The sequence below is a fragment of the Lepidochelys olivacea genome, assembly GCF_965140295.1.
Source record: "Lepidochelys olivacea isolate rLepOli2 genome assembly, chromosome: 17".
Classification (NCBI taxonomy): domain Eukaryota; kingdom Metazoa; phylum Chordata; order Testudines; family Cheloniidae; genus Lepidochelys; species Lepidochelys olivacea.
The window spans coordinates 24,378,845-24,400,049 of record NC_140427.1 but is presented as its reverse complement, the minus strand read 5'-3'; the positions used below and the strand labels follow the sequence as shown (position 1 = coordinate 24,400,049).

At 54.4% G+C, this 21,205-nt stretch overlaps 1 protein-coding gene across 4 annotated transcripts in view; it reads right to left on the bottom strand.

Annotated features, from left to right (window-relative positions):
• The window catches only part of ELN (elastin), a 91,917-nt gene that overhangs the window by 26,729 nt on the left and 43,983 nt on the right, over positions 1-21,205 (bottom strand). For 3 of the 4 annotated variants that reach the window (XM_084650794.1, XM_084650793.1, XM_084650795.1), the window contains 11 exons: positions 21,117-21,179; positions 20,422-20,466; positions 19,102-19,212; positions 18,949-18,993; positions 15,870-15,917; positions 15,051-15,167; positions 14,909-14,956; positions 9,597-9,713; positions 9,455-9,502; positions 7,133-7,279; positions 6,991-7,038 (listed from right to left, as the gene is read on the bottom strand). In XM_084650794.1, the coding sequence (XP_084506920.1) occupies positions 6,991-7,038; positions 7,133-7,279; positions 9,455-9,502; positions 9,597-9,713; positions 14,909-14,956; positions 15,051-15,167; positions 15,870-15,917; positions 18,949-18,993; positions 19,102-19,212; positions 20,422-20,466; positions 21,117-21,179 (837 nt within the window). The remainder of the gene's footprint in view (positions 1-6,990; positions 7,039-7,132; positions 7,280-9,454; positions 9,503-9,596; positions 9,714-14,908; positions 14,957-15,050; positions 15,168-15,869; positions 15,918-18,948; positions 18,994-19,101; positions 19,213-20,421; positions 20,467-21,116; positions 21,180-21,205) is intronic. The other variant, XM_084650792.1, reaches the window with a different exon arrangement.

Sequence of the window (21,205 nt, the reverse complement as noted above, 5' to 3'; positions counted from 1 at the left end):
AGAACCTAGCTCTGGGAGTTGCCCTCCTTTTGCTCACTTTGACCCACTCTCTCCTCCCTCATCTGACACCCCCTCCTCCACCCCAACATTCCTTCCCCTCCCTTGCTGACAGCCCCTCCTCCACTCCAACATACCCCTCTACCTGATAACCCTTCCCTTCCTTCACCTCTTCTCTCCCTCACCCGAAGTGCCTCTCCCCTCCTTCACCTGACACCCCCTTTCTTCTCCCGCAACATGCTCCCTGCCTCGCCCAGCACCAGATGGCAGAGCCAGCTGGGGGCAGCAGAGTCAACTCAGCCAGCCTTGCACAGTACAGATTCCCTCTATACCAGGAATTCCCCATGGCCCTTCTCTCCCTGCTTTCATGGTACAGAGTTCCTTTGATGAGCTGGGAACTAAGGCCCTTATGTATGAACTCAGGCAGCTGGAGGCTGACAAAGAAAAGGCCACTCATCAGCAAACCCTGGACTTAAAAGACAAAGAAACTGAGGCCCAGAGACTAACAGGGATTTTACATGTACTGCCTCTGCCATGGACAGTGTCCAAAACTATGGCAGTAAGCTCAGAAGGAGGGTGTGATGTTGTACTCCATATGCTTTATGGAAATATGCTTATGAATATGACGTAACTGGAATATGCTTTATACTAAATATCCTTGGTATGGTGTCACTAGAAAGCTTGTAATTGACTAAATGTGTTCATCCTATTTGTTTGCCTGTATTATTTCTATATCTGAAGTTAAGAGAATAAGATATAAACTTGTATCACTGATGTAAACATATTAAGTGGAGGCCATTAAGGGTGGTCCAGAAACAATCAGTTGTAAATGGCCTTAGTTACTTGAAAGCCTTCCTGTGTATGTGTGGGCCAGCCCATGGGGAATGGAGACTAGGGGTCACCAGGTCACCTGATAATGAAATCCATCTTAAATCTGGTACTTTTCCATTTAGAAGGAGGGGTGGAGACCCAGAAAGACAAAAGATTCCCGCCTTGTGCCAAAGCTATAAAAGGGGGTTGAGCGGGACAAAGGAGGCTGCCAGTCATGAGAAAACCCCTGCTTACCACCTGAGATGTCTGCTGAAACTAACAAGGACTGTACCAGGGAAAGGACTGGCCCTAGACTAGGAAGGAGTCTAGTCTGTGAAAGAAGCTTATTGGAACATTTCTGAGGGTGAGATATTACCTGTAATCAGTATCTTAATGTATTAGGTTTAGACTTGCGTGTTTTTGCTTTATTTTGCTTGGTGACTTACTTTGTTCTGTCTGTTATTACTTGAAACCACTTAAATCCTACTTTTTATACTTAATAAAATCACTATTTTTATTAATAAACCCAGAGTAAGTGATTAATACCTGGTGGAGCAAACAGCTGTGCATATCTCTCTATAGTGTGTGATACAGCAGGGCCAAAGGGCAGCAGGAGAGTGTTAGAAGGGAGCCTTATTCCCTGTAGAGGGAAGAAAGTTTCCTATAGATTAATTAAAGCACCTGAAGCCAATTAAAGCACCGGAAGCCAATTAGAGCACCTGAAGCCAGTCACCTGATAAAAAACCCCTGCTTCAATCAGACAGGAGAAGGAGTTGAAGCAGAGTGGATTGGTGTTGGAACAGAGAGCAGTTTGGAGGGAAGCAGAGGAGAATTTGGAGAAGTGCTGCGATGGGCTAAGAAGACAAAGACCCTAGGTTAAGGGACATCTGGTTTGTGCAGAGGAGGGCAGGAAGCCCCACAAGCTGAAGGGCAGGAGAGGGAAGTAGCCCAGGGGAAGGAACTGCTAGTTCCAGTGGTTTACCGCTATCCCTAGGGCCCCTGGGCTGGGACCCGGAGTGGAGGGCGGGCCCGGGTCCCTCCCTCTCCACTCCCCTCCTCTAGGACACTAGTAGGGCAGTTAATACCCCAATTCAGGAGCAAGAAACGGTGCCCTGAAACCCTCCCCCACCAAGAAGAGAGAGCGCGAGACCCATCACATGCTGGGGACTTAAACCAGGGTTAGCCAAAACCCTCCCGTCCCTAAAATGGACAACATGGTCAAGGTCCTAATACAAGCCACCGCCACCCAGCAGGAGGCTACCCGGGTTTAAGCAACCACCCAACAGGAGGCGACTCGGATGCAGCAGGAGACTAATAGTCTATTGATGAGTCAGGCTGCCCAGGACTGAGCCCTGCTGCAAGAGCTGGTGAACCAGATGAAAGCCCTTATGGAGCTGAACCGCAACTGCGATGGGACCCGGACCATACAGGCCAGCTACTGCCTACAGAAAATGACACGGGAGGATGATGTGGAGGCATACCTCCTGGCTTTTGAAAGAGCAGCCCTGCGGGAGGCCTGGCCCCAAGATCAGTGGTCTGGTATCCTCGCCCCGTTCCTGTGTGAGGAGGCCTAGAAGGTCTACTACAATATGGCCGCGGAGACTGCAGCAGATTACTCCCAGCTGAAGGCAGAGATCCTGGCCAGATCCGGAGTAACGACAGCATTGCGAGCCCAGAGGTTCCATGAGTGGCAGTATACGGAGGACAAGACACCCTGATTGCAATTGTTTGACCTGATCCACCTGGCCCGGAAATGGCTGCGCCCTGAGGCCCTCAGCTCTGAGAAGGTGATGGAGCTCCTGGTACTGGACCGGTATATGAGGGGGCTACTACCAGGCCTCCGGGCTTGGGTTGGCCAGAATGACCCCTCCACCTGTGATGAGTTGCTCTCCCTCGTGGAAAGACAGCTGGCAGCCTGTGAACTGTTCCAGACCCCAGGGGGTGAGACACGGCAAACCAGGAAGTCAGCCTCAAACCCAGGGCCCCGCACTGTCGAGAACTCCAGGAGAACCATAACTGGGAGGAAAGACACCGAGGAATGGCCTGTAGCCAAGAAGTGACCTGGGGGTTTGGGAAGAGAGGGCTGGGGGGGCCGGCCAAATAGCCCCAGGCAGAGGGCGGCAACCGGAATAAGGGGGCGGTGTTACGAGCGTGGGGAACTGGGGCATATAGCAGCCCAATGCCCCAGCAGTAATGGCTGGCGGTAAAATGGGCTATGGAGACTCTCCACTACCACCTACTGGGGCGGCGGTTTACCCTTGTGACAGACCATGCCCCACTCCAGTGGATGCACAGAAACAAGGAGAAGAATGCAAGAGTGACTAGGCGGTTCCTATCCCTGCAGCCCTTCCATTTCCGGGTACAGCACAGGGCCGGAAGCCAACCCGGCAACGCTGGTGGCCTATCACGACAGAACTGCCTCTAGTCCCAAGTAGCCCAACCCCATGGTGTTGAGCGGGGGAGGGGGAGGTATGTGATACAGCATGGCCAGAGGGCAGCAGGAGAGCGTTAGAAGGGAGCCTCATTCCCTGTAGGGGGAAGAAAGTTTTCTATAGATTAATTAAAGCACCTGAAGCCAATTAAAGTACCTGAAGCCAGTCACATGATAAAAACCCCTGCTTCAGCCAGACAGGAGAAGGAGTTGAAGCAGAGTGGATTGGCGTTGGAGCAGAGAGCCGTTTGGACGGAAGCAGAGGAGAGTTTGGAGAAGTGCTGCAGTGGGCTAAGAAGACCAAGACCCCAGGTAAAGAGACACCTGGTTTGTGCAGAGGGAGGGCAGGAAGCCCCACAAGCTGAAGGGCAGGAGAGGGAAGTAGCCCAGGGGAAGGAACTGCTAGTTCCAGTGGTTTACCGCTATCCCTAGGGCCCCCGGGCTGGGACCCGGAGTAGAGGGCGGGCCCGGGTCCCTCCCTCTCCACTCCTCTCCTCTAGGACACTAGTGAGGCAGTTAATACCCCAGTTCAGGGGCAAGAAATGGTGCCCTGAACACCCCATACCCCCCCGCTCCCCTGAGAAGAGAAAGCGCGAGACCCTTCATACTAGTGCCGGCAATTTGCCACAAGTGTTATAGAGGGCAGACACTTTATGACTTTACCTTGTATAAGCTTTATACAGAGTAAAACAGATTTATTTGGGGTTCAGGCTCCCAGAAAGGCTGAATACTGGGTGCTGGGAAACTCCCTGTTAACGGAGAAGCCCCTGGCTGAGTGAATCTCAGTTTCAGTGAACTGCATAGAGGTGTGGCCCAACCTCTGGGTCTGTGCTGGAGCTGACTGGAGTGTCTCACTCAGCAAGAGAAGAGTGGAGGGGCACCTTTTCTGGCAGGAGGGTTGTTCTCAGTGTTCTCAGTGGTATCCCAGCTCACTGAGTGACAGTCTCGAGGAGAGTCTCTGTGACCGAACCCGTCACAGGCTCATTAAGGAGAATCCACGGTACCAAGGACTATCACAGGATCTGTGTACAGTGAAGAATTCTCAGAGGGGGCATGTAAACAATGGACAATTTTTGACTCAGATCATAGCAAAAGATTTTTCCAGTAAGCTGGAAGAACCTATAAAGGAGGGGAAGTGATATCATCACTTGGCCTCACTCCCCTCACAACTCAATACCTGGAAACAAATCTGGAGAACGAAGCCTTTGAACAGGGAAGGGTTGGGATTCCTCAAGCTGAAAAGAGGAATCCCAGCCTGTGGATGAAGGAACTATACCATCAGGGTGAGACAATGCTTGATTCAAATCCTATCTAGTTTATAGAACTCAGATTGTGCTTCTATTTTTCTTTCTTAGGTAACCAACTTTGATCTCTACGCTTACTACTTATAATCACTTTAAATCTCTGTCTGCTGTTAATAAATCTGTTTTATATTTTACCTAAGACACTGTGTTTGGGTTGAAGTGCTTGAGGAATCTCAGCTCAGGTTACAAAGGCTGGTGTGTGTCCTCTCCACATTGAGGTAGGGGTGGACTGGGTAATGAACTTACACTGCTCAGGCTTCACAAAAAAGAAGCTTACAAGAAGTGGAAGATTGGACAAATGACCAGGGAAGAGTATAAGAATATTGCTCGGGGATGCAGGAGTGAAATCAGGAAGGCCAAATCACACTTGGAGTTGTAGCTAGCAAGAGATGTTAAGAGTAACAAGAAGGGTTTCTTCAGGTATGTTAGCAACAAGAAGGAAGTCAAGGAAAGTGCGGGCCCCTTACTGAATGACGGAGGATGTGGAAAAAGCTAATGTACTCAATGCTTTTTTTGCCTCTGTCTTCACAAAGACAGGTTTCAGAGTAACAGCCATGTTAGTCTGTATTCGCAAAAAGAAAAGGAGTACTTGTGGCACCTTAGAGACTAACCAATTTATTTGAGCATAAGCTTTCGTGAGCTACAGCTCACTTCATCGGATGCATACTGTGGAAAGTGTAGAAGATCTTTTTATGCACACAAAACATGAAAAAATACCTCCCCCCACCCCACTCTCCTGCTGGTAATAGCTTATCTAAAGTGATCACTCTCCTTACAATGTGTATGATAATCAAGTTGGGCCATTTCCAGCACAAATCCAGGTCCCCCCCCACAAACACAAACCCACTCTCCTGCTGGTAATAGCTTATCTAAAGTGACCACTCTCCTTACAATGTGTATGATAAACAAGGTGGGCCCATCTGATGAGGTTCAACAAGAACAAGTGCAGAGTCCTGCACTTAGGACGGAAGAATCCAATGCACTGCTACAGAATAGGGACCGAATGGCTCGGCAGCAGTTCTGCAGAAAAGGACTTAGGGGTTACACTGGACGAGAAGCTGGATACGAGTTAACAGTGTGCCCTAGTTGACAAGAAGGCCAATGGCGTTTTGGGATGTATAAGTAGGGGCATTGCCAGCAGATCGAGGGACGTGATCCTTCTCCTCTATTCAACATTGGTGAGGCCTCATCTGGAGTACTGTGTCCAGTTTTGGGCCCCACACTACAAGAAGGATGTGGAAAAATTGGAAAATGTCCAGCGGAGGGCAACAAAAATGATTAGGGGACTGGAACACATGACTTATAAGGAGAGGCTGAGGGAACTGGGATTGTTTAGTCTGCGGAAGAGAAGAATGAGGGGGGATTTGATAGCTGCCTTCAACTACCTGAAAGGGGGTTCCAAAGAGAATGGATCTAGACTGTTCTCAGTGGTAGCTGATGACAGAACAAGGAGTAATGGTCTCAAGTTGCAGTGGGGGAGGTTTAGGTTGGATATTAGGAAAAACGTTTTCACTAGGAGGGTGGTGAAACACTGGAATGCGTTACCTAGGGAGGTGGTGGAATCCCCTCCCTTAGATATTTTTAAGGTCAGGCTTGACAAAGCCCTGGCTGGGATGATTTAGTTGGGGATTGGTCCTGCTTTGAGCAGGGGGTTGGACTAGATGACCTCCTGAGGTCCCTTCCAACCCTGATATACTATGATTCTATGAGTACAGCCCTGGGGTCCTAAGCTGCGGAGCTGGGGGAACTGGCTGGAGCCCCTCTTGCTCATTAGTGAGTGGCTGGCAAAAGCATTCAAGTAACTCAGCTGGATATGTGTCCCTGCCTGTGGATGTCTGTGTAAGTGCAGTACCTGGAGAGATTTGCAGCTTGTCACAGCAACGCAATGTGAGAGGGAGTCCAGGTTGGTGAGACAGAGGGCTCAGCGGTACCCCAGGTCCAGGTTGCACCCTGGGGAACCCATCACACCCGGGCCCTGGTGCGGGGCTCTGGGAATTCACTGACCGGCACATCCCAAACGGCTTCGCCCGCAGCCCTCCAAACTGAGCCGTGGGGCAGCAGCCTGCCCAGAGTGACAGGGGAACACACTCTGTGCTGTCACACTGTCTGAAGCTTCCCCATGCTTTCTACTGGCTGCAGGGAGCCTGGCTTGTAGCCGGAGCTGGGCTCCCAACTCGCTCGCTGGCCACCCTGCCCCCCATTGCCAGTGGACCTAAGGCAGGAGCTCTCTATGCCACGTGCTGCAGGGCAGGGTGAAGCTCCATGGGGAACGGGGAGGGGAGGGATGTGAATATATCCCAGACATGCCAGCGACTCCACTGATTGCTCCCAAAGGGACAGACTGTCTCTGGGCTCGGATCCAAGTAGCTACCCACTTCCAGGAGTGACAGGCGGGCACCCCATCACTATGGGCTGCACGGAGGGAGAAGGGGGAGGGAGCCAGCTTACCGTACTTGGCGGCTTTTGCTGCTGCTGCTGCTCCTGCTGGGATTCCAGCTGTTTGGGACACAGTAGAGAGAGAGTCAGGGCTCTGAGACGGGGAGAACACAACCCCACAGGCCCATCGGTCAGTCGAATTGTGCAACTTCACCTCCAACTCCTGGGACACCGCCGACACCGGGCACCACGCCAGGGACACCGCCAACACCGGGCACCACGCCAGGGACACCGCCGACTCCGGGCACCAAGCCAGGGACACCGCCGACACCGGGCACCAGGCCTCCAACACCAGCCGCTCCTGCAGAATTAGAGGAGAGAAACCCAGTCCCGGTCAACGCAAATACCCTAAGTGCCCACTGGAGCCGGGCCAGTGCTATTCTGCTGCTGTGCGCTCCCATCATGTCACCCCAGGACTCCTGCCCCATCCATCCCACCCTGCTCCCTGTCCCCTGACCGCTCCCAAAACCCCCACCCCTGACTGCGCCCCAGACCTCTGCCCCATCCAACCCCTTCTCCTTCCTGACTACTCCCCCCCCTGCCCCCATTCAACCCCCCACCCCCTGACCGCCCCGACCCGTAGCCATACTCCCGCCCCTGGAACACCACCCCCCGAACTCCCCTGCCCTCTATCCAACCCCCCGGCTCCCTGCCCCCTGACCACGCTACCTGGAGCACCGGTGGCTGGTGGCGCGGCTGCACCAGGACAGGTAGCCAGGCCGCCCGGCTGGAGCCAGCCCAGAGACTGGGTCAGGCCAGGCCCCAGGAGCTCGCAGACCCCCCGCCCAGAGCATCGCGCTTGCAGCGCAGTGAGCTGGGGCTGCGGGGGAGTGGGAACAGCAGGGGCGGGGCCGGGGCTAGTCTCCCAGGCCAGGAGCTCAGGGACTGGGCAGGAGGGTCCCGCAGGCCGGATGTGGCCCGTGGGCCGTAGTTTGCCCACCTCCGCTCAAGTAGCTTTCTTCCCCGATGTGATTTTTGCCCAGACAGACTCTGTCTTATCCATTCCATCACTTCTAATTTCTTTACAGTCGACCTCGTCATTGATATACAATGCTACTCCACCACCTTTGCCTTTATTTCTGTCTTTCCTGAACAGCACATGCCCTTCCACACCTGTACTCCAGTCATGGAGTCCAGGGATGACCAGGGGAGCTATAGGCCAAGTAGCCTGACATCAATCCCAGGCAAAGTCATGGAAGGGCTGATATGGAATGCAGTCAGGAAAGTATTAAGGATAGCAGCATCCATGTCATCCCTACAGTTAGGGAGACAAAGGAAACTATATGGCCATAACAAAGGGAGGACTGGACCCTTCATGGTGCCCGGTCAGAGTGCAGATGAAGTGGGAGGCCAACGGGGGCCAGTCTTTGTTCCCAGGTCCTCAGCACTTGGCCCCAGACTAAGATAAGGTGCAGGGGGGAAACTTTAATTTACATTGCTGGCGATAGGTCCCTCTGGGACCAAGTGCCAGTGGGAAATCATCTGTAGCAGAACCTAGCTCTGGGAGATGCCCTCCTTTTGCTCACTTTGACCCCCTGTCTCCTCCCTCATCTGACACCCCCTCCTCCATCCCAACATGCCCTTCCCCTGATCACCCATCCCCTGGCTCATCTGACACCCCCTCCTTCACTCCAACACGCCCCTCCCCCCACAACCCTCCCCTCCCTCTCCTGACAGCCCTCCTCTCTCACACCTTGACACACGTCTCCTCTCCCTCACTTGAAGTACCCTGTCCCTCCTTCAGCAGAGACCCCTTTTCCTTTCCCCCAGCACACCCCCTGCCTCACCCAGCACCACATGGCAGTGCCGGCTTGAGGTCAGTGAAGCCACCTCAGCCAGCCTTGCACCGCACGGATTCCCCCTACACCAGGAGTTCCCCATGGCCCTTCTCTTCCTTCTTGCATGCTGCAGTGTGTGCTTGATGGATTGGGAACTGAGGCCATTATGTATGAAGTGGATTCACACAGGCTGATGATAGAGCTGAAAAGAACATGCCCCGGGCCCTGGAGAGGGGCTCTGGGAATTCACTGACCGGCACATCCCAAACGGCTTCGCCCGCAGCCCTCCAAACTGAGCCGTGGGGCAGCAGCCTGCCCAGAGTGACAGGGGAACACGCTCTGTGTTGTCACACTGTCTGAAGCTTCCCCATGCTTTCTACTGGCTGCAGGGAGCCTGGCTTGTGGCCAGCGAGCGAGTTGGGAGCCCAGCTCCGGCTACCCTGCTCCCCATCACCAGTGGACCAAAGGCAGGAGCTCTCTATGCCACGTGCTGCAGGGCAGGGTGAAGCTCCATGGGGAACGGGGAGGGGAGGGATGTGAATATATCCCAGACATGCCAGCGGCTCCACTGATTGCTCCCAAAGGGACCGACTGTCTCTGGGCTCGGATCCAAGTAGCTACCCACTTCCAGGAGTGACAGGCGGGCACCCCATCACTATGGGCTGCACGGAGGGAGAAGGGGGAGGGAGCCAGCTTACCGTACTTGGCGGCTTTTGCTGCTGCTGCCGCTCCTGCTGGGATTCCAGCTGTTTGGGACACAGTAGAGAGAGAGTCAGGGCTCTGAGACGGGGAGAACACAACCCCACAGGCCCATCGGTCAGTCGAATTGTGCAACTTCACCTCCAACTCCTGGGACACCGCCGACACCGGGCACCACGCCAGGGACACCGCCGACTCCGGGCACCAAGCCAGGGACACCGCCGACACCGGGCACCAGGCCTCCAACACCAGCCGCTCCTGCAGAGTTAGAGGAGAGAAACCCAGTCCCGGTCAACGCAAATACCCTAAGTGCCCACTGGAGCCGGGCCAGTGCTATTCTGCTGCTGTGCACTCCCATCATGTCAGACACACCAAAGGAAGGGGCACTGTAAACATCCTGCACCATCCTGCCCGTTCATCTCAGCAATATACTAGAGAGACAGTCCGATGGGACAGGAATTCATTCTCCAAGGGAATAAAACATCTGCTCCACCAGGAACTAGGGAGGGTGTTAAAAGGCAACTGCTAAAGATATACAAATGTGCCGGACTGCATAACCTATACTCAAGAGTTTTAAAGAGCTGGCCGAGGAGGTGCCAGCGCTGTTAATGTTGATGTAATAAATCTTCAGACCTGGGCAAGTCCCAGAAGACTAGCAAAATGCCAATGTGTGCCAGTATTCAAATGGGAAAGTGGGATAGAATCATCAAATCATAGAATCATAGACTTTAAGGTCAGAAGGGACCATTATGATCATCTAGCCTGACCTCCTGCAAAATGCAGGCCACAGAATCTCACCCACCCACTCCTGTAACCAACCCCTAGCCTATGTCTGAGCTACTGAAGTCCTCAAATCATGGTTTAAAGACTTCAAGGTGCAGAGAATCCTTTAGCAAGTGACCCCGTGCCCCATGCTGCAGAGGAAGGTGAAAAACCCCTAGGGTCTCTGCCAATCTGCCCTGGAGGAAAATTTCTTCCTGACCCCAAATATGGCAATCAGTTAAACCCTGAGCACGTGGGCAAGACTCACCAGCCAGACACCTAGGACTCACCAGCCAGACAATCTGTAGTAACTCAGATCCCACCCCATCTAACATCCCATCACAGGCCATTGGGCATATTTACCGCTAATAGTCAAAGATCAATTCATTGCCAAAATTAGGCTATCCCATCATTCCATCCCCTCCATAAACTTATCAAGCTTAGTCTTGAAGCCAGATATGTCTTTTGCCCCTTCTGCTCCACTTGGAAGGCTGTTCCAGAACTTCACTTCTCTGATGGTTAGAAACCTTCATCTAATTTTGAGTCTAAACTTCCTGGTGGTCAGTTTATATCCATTTGTTCTTGTGTCCACATTGGTACTGAGCTTAAATAATTCCTCTCCCTCTCCGGTATTTATCCCTCTGAAAAATTATTGAGAGCAATCATATCTCCCCTCAGCCTTCTTTTGGTTAGGCTAAACAAGCCAAGCTCTTTGAGTCTCCTCTCATAAGACATGTTTTCCATTCCTTGGATCATCCTAGTAGCCCTTCTCTGTACCTGTTCCAGTTTGAATTCACCCTTCTTAAACATGGGAGACCAGAACTGCACACAGTATTCCAGGTGAGGTCTCACCAGTGCCTTGTATAACGGTACTAACACCTCCTTATCCCTACTGGAAATACCTTGCCTGATGCATCCCAAGGTTGCATTAGCTTTTTACACGGCCATAGCACATTGGCGGCTCATAGTCATCCTGTGATCAACCAATACTCCAAGGTCTTTCTCCTTCTCTGTTACTTCCAAGTGATGCGTCCCCAGCTTATAAACAAAATTCTTGCTATTAATCCCTAAATGCATGACCTTACACTTCTTACCATTAAATTTCATCCTATTACTATTACTCTAGTTTACAAAGTCATCCAGATCTTCCTGTATGATATCCCAGTCCTTCTCTAAATTGGCAATACCTCCCAGCATTGTGTCATCCACAAACTTTATTGGCACATTCCCTCTTTTTGTGCCGAGGTCAGTAATAAAAAGATTAAATAAAATTGATCCCAAAACCGATTCCTGAGGAACTCCACCGGTAACCTCCCTCCAGTCTGACAGTTCACCTGTCAGTGTGACCCGCTGTAGTCTTCCCTTTAACCAGTTCCTTATCCACCTTTCAATTTTCATGTTGATCCCTATCTTTTCCAATTTAGCTAAAAGAAATCGAGGTAAATTAGAACCATTACGTTTCCTTTGTCTAAAAAATCTGTTACCTTCTCAAAGAAGGAGATCAGGCTGGGTTGGCAGGATCTACCTTTTGTAAAACCATGTTGAATTTTGTCCTATTTACCGTTGACCTCAATGTCCTTAACTATTTTCTCCTTCAAAATTTTTTCCAAGACCTCGCATACAACAGATGTCAAACTAACAGGCCTGTAGTTACCTTGATAACTTTTTTTCCCCTTTCTTAAAAATAGGAACTATGTTAGCAATTCTCCAGTCATATGGTACAACCCCTGAGTTTACAGATTCATTAAAAATTCTTCCTAATGGGCTTGCAATTTCATGTAACAATTCCTTTAATATTCTTGGATGAAGATTATCTGGCCCCCTGATTTAGTCCCATTAAGCTGTTTGAGTTTGGTTTCAACCTCAGATGTGGTAATATCTACCTCCATATCCTCATTCCCATTTGTCATCTTACCATTATCCCTGAGCTCCTCATTAGCCTCATTAAAGACTGAGGCAAAGTATTTGTTTAGATATTGGGCCATGCCTAGATTATCCTTCAATCCAATCCACTTCCCTAACTAATTTCCTTAATTTTTTAAAGTTAGCCCTTTTGAAACCAAAAACCATAGTCACAGATCTATTTTTGTTTATCCTTCCATTCAGTTTGAACTGAATTAGCTCATGATCGCTCGAACCAAGGTTGTCCCTTACAACCGTGTCTTCTACGAGGTCCTCACTGCTCACCAAAACTGAAACTAAAACGGCATCCCCTCTAGTCGGTTCAGGAACTCCTTGGTGAAGGAATCCATCAGCTATCGCATCCACGAAAATCTGAGCCCTATTATTATTATGAGCTCTTGTCCTCCAGTCTATATCTGGGAAGTTAAAGTCTCCCATGATCACACAATTCCCATTAGTATTTACTTCATTAAAAATATTAAAGAGGTCTCTATCCATATCCAGATCAGATCCTGTTGGTCTATAGCACACCCCAAGCACTATCCCAGGGGAGGCTCTAGTGCAGGGGCGGGCAAACTTTTTGGCCTGAGGGCTGCATTGGGCTTCGGAAATTGTATGGAGGCTGGTGAGGGGAGGGTGTGCCTCCCCAAACAGTCAGGCATAGCCCAGCCCCTTATCCCTCCCCCACTCCGGCTTCTCGCCCCCTGTTGCCCACCCCGGGACTCCTGCCCCATCCATCCCACCCTGCTCCCTGTCCCCTGACCGCTCCCAAAACTCCCACCCCTGACTGCCCCCCGGACACCTGCCCCATCCAACCCCTTCTCCTTCCTGACTACTCCCCCCCCGGGACCCCTGCCCCCATTCAACCCCCCACCCCCTGACCGCCCCGACCTCTAGCCATACTCCTGCCCCCGGAACACCACCCCCCGAACTCCCCTGGCCTCCATCCAACCCACCGGCTCCCTGCCCCCTGACCACGCTGCCTGGAGCATCGGTGGCTGGTGGCGCGGCTGCACCAGGACAGGTAGCCAGGCCGCCCGGCTGGAGCCAGCCCAGAGACTGGGTCAGGCCAGGCCCCAGGAGCTCGCAGACCCCCCGCCCAGAGCATCGCGCTTGCAGCGCAGTGAGCTGGGGCTGCGGGGGAGTGGGAACAGCAGGGGCGGGGCCGGGGCTAGTCTCCCAGGCCAGGAGCTCAGGGACTGGGCAGGAGGGTCCCGCAGGCCGGATGTGGCCCGTGGGCCGTAGTTTGCCCACCTCCGCTCAAGTAGCTTTCTTCCCCGATGTGATTTTTGCCCAGACAGACTCTGTCTTATCCATTCCATCACTTCTAATTTCTTTACAGTCGACCTCGTCATTGATATACAATGCTACTCCACCACCTTTGCCTTTATTTCTGTCTTTCCTGAACAGCACATGCCCTTCCACACCTGTACTCCAGTCATGGAGTCCAGGGATGACCTGGGGAGCTATAGGCCAGGTAGCCTGACATCAATCCCGGGCAAAGTCATGGAAGGGCTGATATGGAATGCAGTCAGGAAAGTATTAAGGATAGCAGCATCCATGTCATCCCTACAGTTAGGGAGACAAAGGAAACTATATGGCCATAACAAAGGGAGGACTGGACCCTTCATGGTGCCCGGTCAGAGTGCAGATGAAGTGGGAGGCCAACGGGGGCCAGTCTTTGTTCCCAGGTCCTCAGCACTTGGCCCCAGACTAAGATAAGGTGCAGGGGGGAAACTTTAATTTACATTGCTGGCGATAGGTCCCTCTGGGACCAAGTGCCAGTGGGAAATCATCTGTAGCAGAACCTAGCTCTGGGAGATGCCCTCCTTTTGCTCACTTTGACCCCCTGTCTCCTCCCTCATCTGACACCCCCTCCTCCATCCCAACATGCCCTTCCCCTGATCACCCATCCCCTGGCTCATCTGACACCCCCTCCTTCACTCCAACACGCCCCTCCCCCCACAACCCTCCCCTCCCTCTCCTGACAGCCCCCCTCTCTCACACCTTGACACACGTCTCCTCTCCCTCACTTGAAGTACCCTGTCCCTCCTTCAGCAGAGACCCCTTTTCCTTTCCCCCAGCACACCCCCGCCTCACCCAGCACCACATGGCAGTGCCGGCTTGAGGTCAGTGAAGCCACCTCAGCCAGCCTTGCACCGCACGGATTCCCCCTACACCAGGAGTTCCCCATGGCCCTTCTCTTCCTTCTTGCATGCTGCAGTGTGCGCTTGATGGATTGGGAACTGAGGTCATTATGTATGAAGTGGATTCACACAGGCTGATGATAGAGCTGAAAAGAACATGCCCCGGGCCCTGGAGAGGGGCTCTGGGAATTCACTGACCGGCACATCCCAAACGGCTTCGCCCGCAGCCCTCCAAACTGAGCCGTGGGGCAGCAGCCTGCCCAGAGTGACAGGGGAACACGCTCTGTGTTGTCACACTGTCTGAAGCTTCCCCATGCTTTCTACTGGCTGCAGGGAGCCTGGCTTGTGGCCAGCGAGCAAGTTGGGAGCCCAGCTCCGGCTACCCTGCTCCCCATCACCAGTGGACCAAAGGCAGGAGCTCTCTATGCCACGTGCTGCAGGGCAGGGTGAAGCTCCATGGGGAACGGGGAGGGGAGGGATGTGAATATATCCCAGACATGCCAGCGGCTCCACTGATTGCTCCCAAAGGGACCGACTGTCTCTGGGCTCGGATCCAAGTAGCTACCCACTTCCAGGAGTGACAGGCGGGCACCCCATCACTATGGGCTGCACGGAGGGAGAAGGGGGAGGGAGCCAGCTTACCGTACTTGGCGGCTTTTGCTGCTGCTGCCGCTCCTGCTGGGATTCCAGCTGTTTGGGACACAGTAGAGAGAGAGTCAGGGCTCTGAGACGGGGAGAACACAACCCCACAGGCCCATCGGTCAGTCGAATTGTGCAACTTCACCTCCAACTCCTGGGACACCGCCGACACCGGGCACCACGCCAGGGACACCGCCGACTCCGGGCACCAAGCCAGGGACACCGCCGACACCGGGCACCAGGCCTCCAACACCAGCCGCTCCTGCAGAGTTAGAGGAGAGAAACCCAGTCCCGGTCAACGCAAATACCCTAAGTGCCCACTGGAGCCGGGCCAGTGCTATTCTGCTGCTGTGCACTCCCATCATGTCAGACACACCAAAGGAAGGGGCACTGTAAACATCCTGCACCATCCTGCCCGTTCATCTCAGCAATATACTAGAGAGACAGTCCGATGGGACAGGAATTCATTCTCCAAGGGAATAAAACATCTGCTCCACCAGGAACTAGGGAGGGTGTTAAAAGGCAACTGCTAAAGATATACAAATGTGCCGGACTGCATAACCTATACTCAAGAGTTTTAAAGAGCTGGCCGAGGAGGTGCCAGCGCTGTTAATGTTGATGTAATAAATCTTCAGACCTGGGCAAGTCCCAGAAGACTAGCAAAATGCCAATGTGTGCCAGTATTCAAATGGGAAAGTGGGATGACCTGGGGAGCTATAGGCCAGGTAGCCTGATATCAATCTTGGGCAAAGTCATGGAAGGGCTGATATGGAATGCAGTTAGGAAAGTATTAAAAATGGCAGCATGCCATTTAGTATGGTCTTACAGAGAAGAGAGCCTGTGAAAGAAGCCTGGCATTGTCTGGGATGAGAATACAAGTTTGGGTAACAAGGGCAACTATGTGGCCATAAGAAAGGGAGGATTGGACTCTTCATGTTGCTGTGTGCACTGAAGGCCATCTTACCGTACTTGGCTGCTTTTGCTGCTGCTGCTGCCGCTGGGCTTCCAGCTCCTGGGGATAAAGGAAGGAGAGGAAATCTCAGAAACCTGACACCACACAGACACAGAACGCAGAAGGCACATCGGCAGAGCCAGCTAAGCGCATTCACCTGCCACACCTGCAGCCCCTGGGCTGCCCCCAATACCGGGCACCAAACCAGGAACTGTACTGACACCAGGCACCAGGCCTGGGGAACCACCAGCCCTGGCTGGGCTCCAGCACCTGCAGAGAGCAACTGGAGTGAGACACAGCAAGAAGTAAGAGCACAGGGAGGAGAACCAGTCCTCTGAGGGGAGAGGAGGGAAGTCCAGGAAAACGGAGACCATGCGTGTCACAGAGTCCCTGGGCGATGCTCTGGAACTGCACCCCATGAAGCCAGTCAGGACTCTGGGGCAGTCGCCTTTCTGTGAGCAGCCTGTCTGTAGGACACAAAGCTCACACGGCTTCCACCTTCCTGGGTCTGACCTCGGAGCATTCAGCATCCTCTGCCCCTCCGTGCGCTTCCCCCCAGCGAGTCCGCTCAGGCGGGGTTCCTGGGGAAGCCAGAGGGTCCTGCCCCCCAACTCCGCAGTCAGACGTGACTCTCAGCCAGCCAGTAAAACAGAAGGTTTATTAGACGACAGGAACATGGTCTAACACAGAGCTTGTAGGTGCAGAGAACCAGACCCCTTAGCTGGGTCCATTTTGGGGCCAGTGAGCCAGACAACCACGTCTGCACTTCACTCCATGTCCCAGCCAGCCCCAAACTGAAACTCCCTCCAGCCCCTCCTCCTCTGCGCTTTGTCTCTTTCCTGGGCCAGGAGGTCACCTGATTCCTTTGTTCTCCAACCCTTTAGCTCCAACCCTTTGCAGGGGGGAAGGGCCCAGCCCATCAGTTGCCAGGAAACAGGGTGTTGGCCATTCTCTGTGTCCAGACCCCTGCACACACCTGCCCTGTAGGGCTCTGCAACGATCATACACCCTTCTCTCACCCCCTAGATACTTAAGAACTGCATAGGGGAAACTGAGGCACCCCCACACTATTCAGAGGAAACATTAAGAACAGTCCCACTTCGTCACAATGCACCCTGTTCTATCCTGGGCAGGCATGAAGAGCAGACTGGCCTCTCACTCCAGAAACATCCTGCTTCACCAGTGCGGCTAGAGCCCAGCTTGGATTGGCAGCTTTTTTTGGAGTGAGAAGGAAGCCCCACTTCCGGGGTGCCCCCTCCTAGGCCTCCATCCAGGAACCAGTTCTGGAGTGCCATCACCACCACAAAGGGACGATGGAGCGAGCAGGGAGTTTTGCCTCCATCCAAATCCACCCTGGACACCCACGACTGAAAAGGGCTGCCCACACGGGGCACCCTTTGCAGGAGAAAGCTGGGAGAGATGTCCAAGCTCAAGCCTTCCCACTGCTCTGTGGGGCCAGCCTATCCCAGCCTGGGATGGGACACATCTCTGTGTGCGCTCTGGGCTAAAGCCCTGGGAGCCAGGACGCCAGGCTGGAGCTAGGTTTCAGAGTAGCAGCCATGTTAGTCTGTATCAGCAAAAACAACAAGGAGTACCTGTGACACCTTAGAGACTAAAAAATGTATTTGGGCATAAGCGTTCGTGGGCTGGACCCTCCGATCCTGCAGCATGCCGCGCACCATGGACCTGGCTGTCCTGGTTGCACCTTTCACAGCAGGTCACTCCAGAGCAGCAACTCTGGTGATACTGGAGGAGAACCTGCCCTCGCCTCTGCGGTTATAAGGCGAGACAGCTGTGCTGGAACTCAGCTGACGGCCTGGGAAGGATTCCCTGTGCCGTGGGGCAACAGGCATTGCCTGCCCTCAGGAGTGCTGTACTCAGAGCTGCCATGAGAGGTCCTCTGGCTGACAAGCTGTGAATCAATGGAGCTGGTTGAGGAGTGAGGAGCAGGAGCCCTTTGTGCACAGGCTAGTGCGCTGCACTGATGCCGCGGCTCGCGGGTGCTCCGTGCGAAGGACCCTACTGCAGCTAGACACAACCGGCGCCCAGCGTTGCTGAGGAAACGAATGTGACGTGTGCACCCCCACTGAAACCAGGGGTGCCTCTTCGCTGACTGCTGGAGGGGAAACAGAGCTGTGTCTCGTGCACATTCACCATCGCTTGCACACTCACACACAACACTGCCTGGGAGCAGGGCTTTCCAAAAGCAAAGATCGCACACACACCCCCCAACTCCCAAGAGAAAGCAGCTGCTGTCGTGGAGCTGAAAGGTCCTGGGGAAACACATCACAACACACAGCTAGCAGAATGGAATCTACCCAGACAAGCTGCTCTCCTCCCCATCAATGCTCCGCTGGTGCAGATCTGCTCGGAGCTACACCAGTGTGAATGCACAGACCTCCTCAGTGACCCCCGAGAGCGTCTCCTGCTGACATAGCTACTGCCACTCACAGGGGCTGGAGTAATTCAGGGGACGGGAGAGCTCTCCCATCTGCACTAGCAGCCCTACAGTGGCACAGCTGCACTGTAAGCTGTCTAGTGTAGCCATAGCCTGGGTTACCATGAGCTCAGCTGTGCAGGTCTCAGAGGGAGCTATAAAAAAAAGCTGTGAAACATCATGGCTTTAAAGTCTGATATCAGAGGCCCTTCTAGTGCAGGAAACAAATGCAGAATATCCCATCAGGCTGCAGAAATCCCCCTTTGCAGGCAGGGGATAACGTTCCCTCTCTTGCCCTGCAGGGCTGGGTAACCTGGCTTTAAATCAGGACAGAGAAGAGCTGTCCCTGGGGCAGGGCTGAGTCCTGCCTACCCTGGGCCGTGGCATCCTCTGTCCTCTGAAACTGCTCCGGGTGGGTCCGTCCCGGGGAGATGGATTATGGGCTCAGGGCAGGTGAAAAGGTCAAAGGTGCTCCATAAACCCATTTATCTCATGGCTCAGCTGTTTGCCCTACGGTGCTGATTCATCACAGAGACTCTGTGCCAGGCATGCCACAAGAGGGACGCAGCACCTCCCGGCCAGCAACTGCCAGAGCCAGCCCTTAGGAGCTGCTCATCCCAGTGGGCCTGCGGGGAACAATCAGAGCCCACTCACCATACGCTGCTGCTTTTGCTGCTGCTGCTGCCTGGCTTCCAGCTCCTGGGTCACAAGGGAAGAGAGTCAGGGCTCTGAGATGGGGAACGCAGGCTCTGAGATGGGGAACGCAGCCTCACAGGCCCATTGGCTGGGCTAGTCAAGCACATTTACCTGCAATCCCTGGGACACCTGCAACTCCAGGGAGACCCCCAACGCCAGGCACCAGGCCTCCGAGACCTCCGACTCCGGGGATGCCAGCAGCACCAGGCACGACACCAGCACCTGCAGAGAGCACAGGAGCCAGACGAGCATCAGCACTCTGGTGCAGGGAGTGCAGAACGGCCCAAATCCTAGCAGAATCAGTGGCCAGGGTTACAAAGTCAGGGTCCACTCCAGAGTGAATGGAGCAGCAAGCTGCCCGCAGTGTCTCGGAGGGGCCCCGCTCACCAGGCTTCCCTACCAGTGCCCCTGCCTTTTGTGGAACGGCACAGTGAGGCCAGGCCTCCCAGCCCCCCATCCAGGCAGGTCTCGCAGAGAACGTCTTTCTCTCTGGCTACACTGTGTCGCCCCATGCACCAGTCGTTATGTCCTTCATGGTGCACGTTCTCCCAGCTGTACGCGAGGCCTGGATGGCAGCGCAGGGCTGGAGCAGCGTGCCCAGGCTGACGTGCTGGGCCCATTAGTCCCTGTTGCCCTGTATCATTGCTGAGTCTAACACCACAATGGCGCTGCTGCCAAAGAGGCCTGGGACAGAGCAGCCCACATGCCCCCGCCGGCCAGAGCGGTGCAGGACGTGAGCACACACATGCTGCCCAGCCCCTCTGGGTGGCAGGGGAAGTCCAGTGGGACACCAGCACCTGGCCTTCAGGGGACCCCTCTCCTGGATCTCCAACTGGGTTCACTGGTCCTGCAGTGGGACCTTAACCCTACCCTGAGGCACTCCCAGCCTCACATCCCTAGGCTTTCCCCACTGCCTCATGCTGTGAGCTGCAGGCCCCACCAGCTCTGCAGTGCCATGGCTCACAGTGAGGGCTCTGCCGGGCTGTACTGGGTGGTGCAGGGACAGTCTGAGGGGCACACCCCAGAGCTGTGGTTGGCAGGTCAGGGTGGGGGTCTCAGGCTTTCGCTCTGGCTCTCTGGAAAGCCCCAAGGTGGGCTGGCCCCGATGCCCCATCACTCCCTGCCTCCTGCTCACATACACTCCAGCCCACAATGGCACCCCAGGGCTGGGGTTTCCAGCAGCCGTGGCTCCTTCGCAGGCTGAATGGGAACAGGGGTCCCTGGTGCTGCTGCCCATGGATGGAGCTGGGGTCTGCAAAGAGCAGGTTTATCCATCCGTCTCCATGCTGCCTTCCCAAGGGAGCCCGTTACCCGCCTGGCTCCTGCCAAACACACCACTCGGTTCCCTTTGGTGGTGCAGGCTCCGCAGTGCCACTCTCTAGCATCTTGGCCCATGCCCATCACCATGGCATCTAGGCTCAGGCAACTCACCATATTTAGCTGCTGCTTTAGCTGCTGCTACCTGAGCTCCAACTCCTGGAGACACAAATAAGAAGACGTTCAGAGATCTGGACTTCATCACATGCCTGCAGAACAGCCGCCCCCAGACCCCCTCGGCCACCCTCCAAACCCTGGCCACCCCCGTACTGAGCCAGAGAGACCCTCCTGGGTCTGCCTGTCACGTGAGGGGAACTCGTCCTTGGTGTCTGTGAAGGCGTCTGCCCTGCAGCAACCTGGCCTCTCCCCCATGGAGAGGCACAGAGTCAAGGAGCCCTGGCCACCGCCCAGACACCTGGCCCCCACAGTGAGAGCAATCCTACTGCCATGCACCTCGCCCTCCCCTGGAGCCAGCCCCATGCTCCCTCCCCCGAGAGTCAACTCTTCTCCCCTGCCCCAGCCACTCCCCCTCCCTTGAGTTAGCCCACCACTTCCCCAGAGCCAGCCCCATGCCCCTTCTCCCCCTCCCCCCAAAGCCAGTCCCTCTACCCCCTCCCCCAGAGCCAGCCCCGTGCCCGTCCCCACAGAGCAGCCTGCAGCCTGAGCAGACTGGGAGGAAGGAAGGCTGGCTGGCCAGTCGCAGGGCCTGGCTCAAGGCCCCATTCCTGTGCCAAAGAGCGTGGGAGGCTCTAGGCAGCTGCCCCCTCGGCTCAGAGAGCTGCTCCCTGGGAAGAGGCCAAGCAGCGCACCTGTCCCTGTTGGGTATCCTGCCTTTCCCGCAGCACCAGCACCTAGCCCACCTGGTCCATACCCTGCAACCACAAAGATCAGAGGACTC